This window comes from Saimiri boliviensis, chromosome 15 (genome assembly GCF_048565385.1).
Source record: "Saimiri boliviensis isolate mSaiBol1 chromosome 15, mSaiBol1.pri, whole genome shotgun sequence".
NCBI lineage: Eukaryota > Metazoa > Chordata > Mammalia > Primates > Cebidae > Saimiri > Saimiri boliviensis.
Genome location: NC_133463.1, coordinates 45,859,917 through 45,873,366, shown reverse-complemented (window position 1 = coordinate 45,873,366; position 13,450 = coordinate 45,859,917). Strand labels below are relative to the sequence as shown.

Here is a 13,450-nt window from a genome sequence, read left to right as displayed (position 1 = left end):
TTTTCTTATTATTTTTGTGTTAGTTTTCCTGAAACTAACACAAAGTAAGAATGTGTTTGGTCCACTAAAAATGCCCTGAAATCGGCCAGGCACAGTGGCTGACACCTATAATCCCAGCACTTTGGGAGGCCGATGCAGGTGGATCGCTTGAGCCAGGAGTTCAACATGATGAAACCTTGTCTCTACTAAAAATACAAAAATTATCAGGGTGTGGCGACACATACCTACCTGTAATCCCAGCTATTTGGGAGGCCGAGACATGAGAATCACTTGAACCCAGGAGGTGGAGGTTGCAGTGAGCAGAGATCACGCCACTGCACTCCTGCCTGGGTGACAGAACGAGACTCTGTTTAAAAAAATAAACAAATAAATAACAAAATGTTCTGAAACCATTATGAGGTTAAAGCAAGAGGCAAAGCTGGTTCGCAGGATTTTCTGCTTAACCTCCAGTGAGCCACAGACCTATTTCTGATCAACTTCAAAATAAACACATCAATAAAGATGTGTAAGGCTGTCTGACCTTACCATTTCTGTAGAATTTTATTTGAAGATAAGTTTCCTGTTTCTCCAGGCCCCATATTATTTATACATCAAGGCCCTTCCAGTAAATGCCTGCAACTACTACCATCAACTGTTTCCCCACTAATGCTTTCAATGGTAATCAGTATTTAATAGGCACTTAGCAATATTTTTGAATCAATCATTGTTTAGATGTCCCCATTTATAATTACTTTTGTGAAGGAATGCCTCGGGGCATCAGCGGATCCTAAGGAATTATCCAGGAGCCATGAGTGTGTAATAATTTAGTCTTAAACCTGGATAGGTCAGTATTGGGTAGGATTTTTCTTAGATGCATAATGAGAATAAAATGAATGTGGAAATAACTTATGTAACACATCCTGAGTCACAAACAGAGGTAAGACTTGAACACAGGCCTGACATCAAAGCCCATGCCAGTATGACTTACAAAAGGTAGACTGGACTACCTGCATTTGAATCACTGGTGATGCTTATCACTGGGCCTCACCAAAGAACCTTGAAATTAGAATCCCTGGAGGTAGATACCCAGGCACCTGCATTGTTGTCAAGTGCTCCAATGATTATCCACTGTTCAGAGCCATACAACTTCCTGACACCGGAAGAAAATTACAGTGTTCAAAGTGCAGGGCAGGGTGTACATCTGGCTCTAATCACTGAGCAACCATAGGGTTTCAAGAGAGGGTCAAGACAAGGACTTTCTGCTCTCTGTGGCCAAGTGGACACTAAGTTTGCACTGTTCTCAGATCTTCAAAGAGACTTTCGTGTATGGAGGATGGGATGGTGGGGAAGGGCGTGTGAAATAAAAGGAGAAAGTGAATTTGATGATTTGATTGATGAAAGCTGAAAAGCTCATTGTAGGGCCCAGCCTACCGTTGATTTTATAAAAAAAAAAAAAAAAAAAAAAAAATAGGTCAGAAAGATCAGAACTTGCCTCAATCCTCAACCATTTTTCTCAGGCTTCAATGAAATATTGCCATCCAGTAATTCATTATAGCATTTTCTGTTGCATAGATGTTTAGCAGAAACTTCTTTTAAAAAAACTTTTTTACCACCTCAATGAGGATTAAATGCTTCTTCTTCTAAGACAGTCTGAAATATATTCACAGCTGAAAATTCAGCTAACCGCATTTCCCAACTAGCCACATTCTGTAGAAAACTCTAAGCCATGCAGATGAATACAGACTTGACAATAGTGCTCAAGGCTGGAAGTACTATTCATCTGAAAAGAACGCTCCCTCCAATTGGTGGGCCATTATTCTGCTAGGTTTGTGTTTGGATAATTGTAAGATGGCTATGTTTTTCTTCCCCAGTCTCAGGAGGCCCAGGTGCTGAAACAATTGGCAGAGAAGAGGGAACACGAGCGAGAAGTCCTTCAGAAGGCTTTGGAGGAGAACAACAACTTCAGCAAGATGGCGGAGGAAAAGCTGATCCTGAAAATGGAACAAATTAAGGAAAACCGTGAGGCTAATCTAGCTGCTATTATTGAACGTCTGCAGGAAAAGGTAATCTCAGCAGAGTCCTGTGCAGATGGATATATTCATATGCAAGATGGATATATTCATATGCAACACAGCTGGGTGAATTCTCATATGCCTAAGCGCCAGAGACTAAGTCAAAATTTGCTGCAGGTGTGAGGACAACTAACTCCCATGGGCAGGGTCTCATAGTGTAGCATTGACTTAGCAGGAGGTGCAACATAGTATAGGAATGGGAATCTAACACTACAGCTGGAATTTTGTCAGGTTTTCCCATGGTGAGTGGATTCAGGGAGGCCGATTCATGCTTTTGAAATGTGTAACTTCTATACAAACCGCAAGAGGCAATCTACTGGAAAAATGTTACATTGGAAATACTAATATTAATATATTATATTGCTATAAAATATAAATAACATTTGACTTAATAATTAATATGTGGCATTAAATATATATTTAATTAAAATATTAGGAAAATATATTTGCCAGGATATTTATGAACACTGGAAAACCCATTCTTTCCATATAGAAATTCTACTTGGAAAACTAGGGTGTAATAACATCACATAGGACCATAGCAAAGATTAGCTCATAGAGGATGTTTTGTCCAGTTCTAGTATCCTGATGCCCTTCTCCTCAACAACCTAAACACACACTCATTCCCATGAGTCAGGAGGCACTGTGCTGGAGGTCCTTTGAAAAACGCTCTCCTTCACTTTTGCACTTTCTATGCTGTCTCCCACCTATTTCCTTTGAAAATATACAGTTTAGCTGTGAATAGTTTATCTGTATCCATTTCCAGAAACTGGATTAAGCATTGAAAATCGGATGTTTGAGGAAGATGCCTCAATCCTTTTCTGAGCAGTCAGTCACCCTTCCCACCAACAGTGAGCGCCTTTGTGTGATAGACATTGCAGATGCAGAGTAAAACGGACTGTGCCTGTCATCAGAGCCCTGAGAGTTTAGTCAGATGAGCCTCCTGTTTTCTGACTATTTCTCAGAGTGTCATGTCTTCTATTAGAGATGGCCCATCTCATCTAAGTTTCAGACAACCTTATCTTGAAGTTCTGATGATTCTGTTTACATTCTTAGTCTCTGACTGCAACTATCCAGCGAGAAACAAAACAACAAAAAAAAATCAGGCATGAAATCCTTTAAAGGTATAATTGCATGAAGATTTCATTTGTGCTCTTAAGGAATTTTTAAAAGCATTGCTGGGGAGGGGTGTCTGGGATCTGATGCAGCAGTAAGACACTGAGGCTCTCAGAGGTACGTGGATGAGTATTGCTGACCTGGGCAAGAGCTGGAATAGCCACCTGATGCCTTATCCAAAACTTGAAAGTTCAGATTAAATTTGTATTTATACGATGGTGTTTCCATACCTCAGAACAATGCCATTGCGTTTCACCCAAATGAATCAAGTCAGGGTTTGGAAGCAGCAACAGAATTTGCAGGTGACTTATGGCAGTATAGGAACACATGTTTTACTCAGAGCAAAGTTCCATTTGCTAAAGTTTACTCCCCAGACATTGAACCAGTCAGTCTTCCTCCATCTGTCCCTATTTTGCACTTCTCTAGAGAACTAAGAACTTTCCCGCTTGACCAGTGCTCATAACATGGACAGCAGAGGGACACTGTGTGTTCTCTTTGAGATCACTGTGACTCAACCTGCATCTCACATCCTATACCCTAAAAAAAACAAGTGAAGTTGCTAACAACGGTACATGCTGATCTTATTGCAACATCCTCAATTAGGCCTTTAGCTTCCAATGCAAGATTTATATCATTGGCAGTCCCAGAGCATTTTTATTTTTCAAATTACACATACACACACATAAGGCATATCCTCCTTTTTTGTTGTTGTTGAGACAGAGTCTCACTCTGTTGCTCAGGCTGTTGTGCTGTGGTGCAATCTCAGCTCACTGCAGCCTCTGCCTCCTAGGTTCAAGTGATTCTCGTGCCTCAGTCTCCCGAGTAGCTGAGATTACAGGCATACACCACCACACCCAGCTAATTTTTGTATTTTTAGTAGAGACAGGGTTTTGCCGTGTTGGCCAAGCTGGTCTCAAACTCCTGACCTCAAGTGATCCACACACCCCGGCCTCCCAAAGTGTTGGGATTACAGGTGTGAGCCACCATATCCCAATTGATTTCCTTCTTGATTTCAATTGTAAAATAGTTCATAAAATTTGCATATTTTATCTAGTATTTCCAGAAGTGCTAGCTAGCTTTTAATAGGCCATTTTTTTCTCTGTGTTTTTTTCTCTTCACCCAGCCCAGCCATGCTCAGCTCCTTTTTGCACTCTTTCCACTCCCACCCAACTTTAGTGACTTCCCCCATACATACATACATGCATACCTGCACACCACTTTTCCTGGAAATAATGAACCTAAAGAGTGCTTAAAATTCCTGGCATCAACCCGCAGAATTTCCAAGGATGGGACCCAGCAACCATACGTTTTGAAAAGTCTCTGTACGATTCCAATATGCAGCCAGATTTGAGAGCTAGTGGTTTGTTGCCTGTTCTGATTTAAATCTCAGCTGTCAGCATTCTATGCCATGTCAAATAATGCAGCCCAGATAATTTCTAGGACCACATTTTTTTCTGGTGTTTCATAGCTAATGAGGTGCTTTTCAAATCTAATACGATCTTTGGCAGTGTCAGTCAAGATCTTTTATCTCCTCAAAAAAGAGGAAATACCAAATTTACTTTGATTTGATGTCTATCACATAGATTTAGTACAAAATTGTTTACATATTGTGCATGTGTTTGTGTATACTAAAACTGCTTTGCTTTTTCCTAAAATAAGACAAAATTTTACATTGTAATCAATATTTAGCCTTTTGTTTGAATGAAGTTACTCCTATAAAATTAGAAATTTAAAAGACGGTCAGTAATAACAGTAAAGGTGAAAGGCATGAAACTGCCAAGGTAACATAAGCTGTCCTGAAATCTACCATATAAAAAGATGATTATGCTGGACATGGTGGCTCACACCTATAATCCCAGCACTTCGGGAAGCCAAGGCAAGAGAATTGCTTGAAGCCAGGAGTTCAAGACCAGCCTGGGAAATAGAACGAGACCTTGTCTCAAACAAAAATTTAAGAATTAGCCAGGACTGGTGGCACAGGCCTGTAGTCCTAGCTACTCAGGAGGCTGAGGTGGAAGGATTGCTTGGGCCAAGGAGTTCGAGGCCACAGTGAGCTAATATCATGCCACTGCACCCCAACCTGGGAAACAGAGTGAGACCCTGTCTCTAAAACAAAAAGAGAAAAAAAAGATGACGACTTCTGAAATGACACCTATTAATGAGTCAATCATTCGATGAATATCTATTGAGTCCCTGCTATATGCTTAGGAACCTAGAAGGGGATGTAATATGAAAGGTATTTACCAACCATGTCATTCCCAATACAGGCAATACAAAATTCAGCAATAAATAATATAGCACCAACAATTAGAGAATAAGACAACATGTAGTACGGTCCAATATAGACAATAAATACAAAGACGCTGAATAATATCGGTAAAAGTAAATTCACTACACCATGCACCCACCCTTTTGACAACCCTCACTGCCCCTATCAACTAGGCAAGAGACATGATACAACTCTGTGCAAGCTTTTCCACTATCTGCCTACCGTTCAGCCCTCAGTCCCTCTTCCCTTCAATTAAGAGAACTGAGCATTCAAGCGTATTTTCACCATGATGCCCATAATGGTATCTTCAATGTCGCTGACTGATAAATTCCCAGAAAGCCCTCAGAGCCCCAGCCATGTTATCTCAAAGCCTCTAACTAAAACTGAAAGCCTAAAGCAAAAGCAGCCCTGGCTGCATTTCAGAATCTACTGGACGGCTCTTTAAGGGATTCTGATTTAATTGTCTGGAATAGGGCCAAGAACCTTGTATCACTAATAGGCTCTAATATTTAGCCATTGTTGAGAACCACTATGCTAAAGGTTGCTTAAGTATACTTTGTTATGTCATTATAAATTATATTTTAGTATTTTTTGTCTTTGTTGCATAAGTGTTCTTTCTTCCTCCAAAAAAGAACGTTACACTTACTTTTTATTTCGGTTTCCTGTTTTCATAACACCTCATCTTAACACTCCAGGCTATTATCTAGAAAAGAATCAAATGTGGAAAAGGATGTGGGAGAAGGGATGCCCATGCCACAAAGCCCTGCATTAGGCTGATCTATTTATGTCATACCCAGGACTCAAACAAGGAGTCTGTGGATTATGACTGACACACTAGTGAAATTCAAAATGTTCTTATTCTTGGAGTGGTATGAGAAGTAGAAAGAGAAACAAAGAAGGGGAGGAGAGAGGAAGAAAGGAAGAGGAGAGAAGGGAAAGGGGGGGAAACACCTGTTCTTGCCATACAGTGATAGAAGACACACTTCCTTCCTCCCCTGACACATCCCTTTCTTCCTAACGCACTACACAGCATCCTGCAGAAAATCCACCACTTGACCCTTTGAGACCCAATCAGGAATTGCAGTGAGACAGTTTCGAAAAATCAGTTAAAGCAGATATAATCATTTTAACAACAGTACATCTATTCACTAAACATATAATTTTAATGTCAAATATGTAAATGTAAACTTATTGACCAATCTCTGATGTAGTTGGGCCCAATACCTTTTCAAAAAATTGATAGGTTAATGGGAGTTCCATGGGAATTTCTTTTCTTGTCATTATTCACGCCTATTCATATAAGCTATGATTTACAGTTTTAATTTCTTTAAAATCGAGTAGGGACTAAAGACACCTGCAAAATAACCTGGACATAGACTTTTTACAACTTTTCCATAGCTTTTATAGTTGATTCTCCCAATATCTACTAAATATTTCACTTTCTCGAGTATTTCCAAAGGTTCTCTCCACCCTCACAATTTTCCATTAATGTAGTATTGAATTAAATTAGATAGTTAAATTTTCAAATGCAAATTGCTAAACAGTTGTGGAAATACCATTGGCTATAATCAAGCATATAACACAACGGATGAGGGGGAAAGTATGTGGCAATACTAGGGAAGAGCCTTCTCCTCTCAAACAACTCAGCATTTAGGAGCCGTCAGACAGCGGGACAATGGAAGGAATAGAGAGGGTCAACATGGCAAGTCACTGAAGAGGACTTCTACTGAACCTTGTTGAATTCCCCACTTAATCCAGATTGTTTTGTGTCTTCTTTCTTTTGTAATTCTACTGTATCATCTTAGTCAATGCCAAGACTTCCGAGCTCGTAACATGGTAACAAATACCAAAGGAGCTTTCAGTAAGGTTCAGAAAGGAGAGAAGTGAGAGAAGTTAAGTAACCCAGACACACCTGACAGCTGCTTTACCCTATCCAACCATGCGGTACAGTGCTTAGGAAATAAAAGAAATCATTTCACTGTAATTTATCATTTCACTTCTGATATCTAGAAAATATTAAATGAAAACATAGCTATTATTTTAGTGGCAATAGCAGCACATAATATGATGTAACTTAAAATGATAAAAATGTTTTCAGAGAATAAGATTCTGTGATTCTTTCCCTAAGAGGTAATTTTGGTAATATGTAACTCTTTTGTAAACATCAATAGTTTTGGGGGTACAGGTGGTGTTTGGTTACATGGATAAGTTCCTTAGTGGTGATTTCTGGGACTTTAGTGCATCTGACACCCAAGCAGTTTATACTGTACCCAATGTGTAGTCTTTTATCCCTCACCCCCACTCCCAAACTTCCCCTGCAAATCTCCAAAGTCCCTTATATCACTCTTATATCTTTGCATCCTCATAGCTTAACTCCCACTTATAAGTGAGAACATATGATGTTTAGTGCTCCATTCCTGAGTTACTTCACTTAGAATAATGGCCTCCAGCTCCACCAAGTTGCTGCAAGAGACATTATTTCATTCCTTCTTATGGCTGAGTAGTATTCCATGGTGTATATATGCCACATTTTATTTATCCACTTGTTGGTCAATGGACACTTTTGGTTCCATATCTTTGCAATTTCCAGTTGTGCTGCTGCTATAAGAAGGCATGGCACTGTCTTTTTCATATAATGACTTCTTTCCTTTGGGTGGATACCCAGTAGAGGGATTGCTGGATCAAATAATAGTTTTGCTTTTAGTTCTTCATGTTTTTCATAGTGGTCATACATACTAATTTACATTCTCATCAGCAGTGTAAAACTGTTTACTTTTCGACACATCCATGCCAACACCTATTGTTTTTTGACTTTTTAATTATGGCCATTCTTGCAGGAATAAGATGGTATTTCATTGTGGTTTTAATGTGCATTTCCCTGATGTTGATAATACTTAACCCTTTAGTTATAATTTCAACTATTATCAATTTATGTCTATTCTTTTCATCTTTTCTTTTCTTGTCATTCTGATTCACAAATAGCATTTGTGCAACCATTTGCTATTGAACATGTCTGATGAATGAATAATGAAATAGGAAACAGGATTAAAACTAGCCTTTATTAATTCTTTGCTATAAGCCAGGCATTTTTCTACGTACTATCACATTTCACCCAAACAACAACCCTAAAATAAAATACTGCGATTATCCCCATTTCATATCTAAGGAACCTGGTCTTTAGAAAGGTTAAGTCACTTGGCCAGGATCACAAATAGGCCACAGAGGCTAGATATGAATGCAAGTCTCTGACGCCAAACCTTTTTACTAGCTGCCCATCACCCCTGATCACTATCATCTCAATGTATGAACATGTGCTTTCTTAGCTCCCACAACTCACTCTAACCCCTCTTTTATATTGCGAGTGCATAGTCATTAGTAAAAAGAAGGAATTTTGATGATATTGACTTCATCTTGAATTTAATTAGGCTTATATGACAGAATTCCATAGATGGAATTGACATCCCAGGTCATAGTAGTCCAAGCCCTCATTTCTATTGGATACCTAGTGAGATTAAAAGGACAGTAAAATGTAAAGAAAGAAAATATCCCATATTTCTTACCTTCCAGTGGAGAAATCTTTCTATGAAATCAGAGGAAAGAAGTAGAGAACCAGAATTTTTCCTAAAATCAGCTTTCATACATTTTTTTCATATAAAAGTCATAGTTGCATACAAGGCTAAAACACTGTATTACATTTCCTTGGGAGGAAGGGGGTAAATTGCAGAAAACATTGTAAATTTAGATATGCTTGGGCCTCTGGCAGTGTCTAGCAAATATCAGGAGCTCAATAATGAAATAAAAATCATCAAAGAGTAGTCTCCTGATGAACCTTCTCTGAGTATCTCAACTGCCTTAGGAACCTCCAGACTCACAGTCTTATAATTGCAAACAGAGAGCTGATAAGAAAAACAGACTGTGTGGGAAATTATATGCTTCCTGCATGAACTTCCTTTGGTTCCTCCACGTTTTGATATAAAGTCACAATAACATTTCATGAGTAGATATTTGATCATGTGAATGTAAAGTGTTCAAATAATAGAGTGACTAAAATGCCTGAAAAGAAATAATTTTTATTTAGAAACTCATAATAATTCATTTTATCTTTTTCCACAATATCTCAAGCTCACAAATTCTATTTATTCTTTCCTATGGCAAAATCCATTTTGTTAACACTAATTTTGAGTTGACCAAGAAGTGTACTCCAAAGTAGCCTAATAATACTAATTATAATGTTTCCTGCTATGTTATAAATTTGAGTTTATGTGAATCCTTAGACTTGAGGGCTTTTTTTCCTAGCATAGTGATGGTCTGGGCTTTTTCTCAATTTTTGCCAGAGCTCAGCTCTCACTAATTAGTTTCTTTCTGCATGAGAAAAAGATTTTGCTTCATCTTTTTCCTCGTAACAGCAGAACGAAAAGAAGGATCAGCTGCATCCATGCTAATTTCCCCTGTGACATTTCCAAACAGGATTTGATTTCTCTATGCATGCCTTTTTCCTTCTCTTCATGGTTTTTGAACATACACAAAAGCTAATTTAAATAAATTAAATAAAATTGTTTTTAATCTCTTTCTATAGAGTCAACTTCCTGCTTACTCTAACTCTGTATCTTTGAAAAAAGTGTAGGGTGGTCTAAGCCTTTTCTTTCAGAACCCATACTTGAAAAGACACATTTTTTCCACACAACTATAATATGTTCTCCTCACTCAACATTGAAATTGTATAGCAGTGATTCAGAGAGCGAGCTATAGAGCCAGGTTCCCTGAGTTTGAATCCCGCTTGTTAGTGTCATGAATGTGGGCAAGTTACTTAGCCTTCCTGTGTTTCAGTTTCTTCATCTGCAAAGAGGGGACAATAATAGAATGTCTACTGTGGGATTATTGTGAGGATTACCAGAATTAATAGAGCTAAAACCTGTACTGATACGGGCCTGGTGCATATTAAGTGCCTAATAAATATTCAGTATTAGAATATAAAAAATCCTATTAGTATAGACTCCTTGAGATTATTAATAGAGTTTAATGAAAAGATTTACTTTATAGCTGGTCAAGTTTATTTCTCCTAAACTAAAAGAAATTTTTTTTTTCTTTTTTGGTTTTTTGTTGTTGTTGTTGTTTTTGTTTCTTTGTTTTTTCACTATCCAATAATGGCTGTAAGCAACTGAACTAGAACAATCTATAGAGCCTCAAATAATTTCTGGGGCTTCAAGGGAGGGAGAGAAGCCATATAAGCAACATTCTAAATAGAAATATAAATAATACTAATAATAATTCACATCTTAAAATTTCAGTTCAATGAACATCTATGATATATACAAAACAATGTGATTCTGGCTATCTGATGTATAACCATGTACTAAAAAATACTGGGGCCACATTTCCTCCATCAGTTCTCTCCTCAGGAAAGTCAGTTCACAACCCAAGGCCAGTACCTTGGTTCCTCATGTAAATAAACATCCACCAATCACATGCTACCTGCAAAGCACTCTGCTAGGCTCTGCAAATCGAAGAAAAATGAGAAAATACAGTCCAGGCCCTCAATGAGCTTACAGTCAAATACAACAGAGGAGACAAGAACAGAGAGGCTCATAATACAAGCTGGAATAAAACAGCTGCCAAATAAAAGGAAAGAGGCATGCAGGTGTTCAAATGGAAAGTGAGATAGGTTTGCAGATTCGCCTTTGCAGTCTCATAAAAATCTTTGTAAAGAAAAGGACAACAGTCACAGGGCTTAAAGAGTAAGTTTACAATCCTGACCAGTGGAGATGAAAGACGAGGATTATCAAGCAGTGAAAACTGCATCAGACAATTCCATTAAACTGAAACATCAAGTGTTCATAGAAAAAGATGGGGGTTATGACTGGAAAAGTCACTTGGACTGCAGTTACGAAAGGACTTGACAAATAGGTCAAGAGCTTAAGAAGCAATATACAAAATCTTCTTCCTAGATCTAACCCTCCTGAAGTGTCCATCAGGATTACGAAGTCCCTAAAATATTAGTGAAAAGGAAGGACATCATTAGAAATGACAAGAGAAACAATAATGTGATGTTTTATTGCCTTTCTCTGGAGTTACACTGTAGTCCTAATATTCAAAATTATCTTAATAACATGAACTTTTGGTCACAGTTTTAAACAAAAACAGTGTAAAAAATATTTTTTAAAGCATGGTAAGTCTTGTAAGGTCTCTTCTAACATGACACTTCTTGGGGCCCATGTTTTCCTCTCTGCTGAAATGAGAAAAATTCCTGAAGGTAGAAAACACCAAACTGGGTTACTTCTAGTCAAGCGCATGGTACACAAAGAACCAGACAACAAGGGCCTGTGACATTTCTTCTTCCTTTGTGTTTTTCAGGAGAGGCATGCTGCGGAGGTGCGCAGGAACAAGGAACTCCAGGTTGAACTGTCTGGCTGAAGCAAGGGAGGGTCTGGCACGCCCCACCAATAGTGAATCCCCCTGCCTATATTATAATGGATCATGCGATATCAGGATGGGGAATGTATGACATGGTTTAAAAAGAACTCATTATAAAAAAAAAAATCAAAAATTTAAAAAAATCAATGCGGTCTCTTTGCAGAATGTTTTGCTTGATGTTTAAAAAAAACCTTGGATCTTATTTTGTAAATACTTACATTTTTGTTAAAAAATACAAGTATTGCATTATGCAAGTTATTTCATAATCTTACATGTCCTGTAACAGGCTTTTGATGTTGTGTCTTTCCACTCAAATGAATTTGCTAGGTCTGTTCTTTTTGAAGCTCCCCATGTCTAACTCCATTCCAAAAGAAAAATGAGGTCAGTAGACAGTCTATGGTGCTAGAAACCCACCATTGCCTAATGACCTACAAGGCTTTGTTATCTCTGAGCTTGACTAAGACCATACCTAGATCACAGGTATTATGACTCCACATGAACCTTCACATTTGTTTGCTCATAATCTACTTACTGCCTAAAAGAAACTACAAAACCAGGCTAAGAAATACCACCAGTCATAGCATTTACTTCTTCTCCTGGATTATGTGCTACAAATGTGCTTTGGCTTTAGAAAGGGATGGATGAGAAGACAGATCGGAAACCAATCTGGGTAGAGGCAAAAAGCTGAACCTTTTAAAGCGCTCAACACAAATCCAAATTTGAATGGTTCAAGCAGCCATGAAATCGCTCTTCATAAAGTGGGCTTAATTCTCTAGTTTAAGTTCTTTTGATGGAATGAATTAATTAATGTGTCAGGTGGCTTATTTGTGGATGCCATGATTGATGATGTTCATTTTAAGCTCTTACCTATAGTACATGATGCTACTGAATATTTTTCCACTTGGAAACTGTGAGCTGGTTGTTGCATTAAAACACACATACAAACAAAATCAAAAACACTGCGGACTTTCACTCAAGCTGGTCTTTCTTCCCCAGTGTGAGGCAATCCTGCCTATTAACAACAACAACAAAACACTCCATCTGTGAAGCTGATGCAGTTAAGGGGGCTAGGCAGGGCATTTGTGCCAACTAAGAATCACCAGATACCCACCATAAGTACCTATCGCAGTTTTGAAGTCATTTCTCCCCAACTCCCAACTCCTGAAGGTTGCTGCCTGCATATTTACTCTTCATTAGTGCTATTTTCCTGTATGTCATTGTGAGCAAGCTGTGATTAATAAAGAATTGGAGTTCTGTGAACTAATAAAGGTTTGGTCTGTTCTCTTGCCACCTCGTGTGTCTGACCCTGGAGTACAGATTTTAAAAAGGCGGCCACTGAATGAGACAATCTCATAAGCAAAGAGATAATAATGAGGGTTTGAAGGAAGCCAGTGCCCTACTGAGCCATTTCCCTTTGGGAGCAGCAGGCTGCATCTCTCTTCTCTTGCCCTCCGATGGGCCAACACAGTGGGAGAGGTCTTCAATCTGTTCCCCTTAAAAACATGCAGGACTGAACAAGAGTTATCAGACTGATAACTCTGAGGAAGAGAGCCCTTTTCAAAACACTGAAGGTTCCTGGCATCATCTCAAGTTCTCCCCTGTG

The 13,450-nt window shown here is 38.5% G+C and overlaps 1 protein-coding gene across 2 annotated transcripts in view; it reads left to right on the top strand.

Moving 5' to 3' along the window:
- The window catches only part of STMN2 (stathmin 2), a 55,658-nt gene extending 42,543 nt beyond the window's left edge, over positions 1 to 13,115 (top strand). Inside the window, exons 4-5 of one of the 2 annotated variants that reach the window (XM_003940189.4) lie at positions 1,851 to 2,042; positions 11,788 to 13,115. In XM_003940189.4, coding sequence (XP_003940238.1) covers positions 1,851 to 2,042; positions 11,788 to 11,847 — 252 coding nt within the window. In that variant the 3' untranslated portion in view covers positions 11,848 to 13,115. The remainder of the gene's footprint in view (positions 1 to 1,850; positions 2,043 to 11,787) is intronic. The other variant, XM_074386966.1, reaches the window with a different exon arrangement.
- The last annotated feature ends 335 nt before the right edge of the window (positions 13,116 to 13,450 follow it).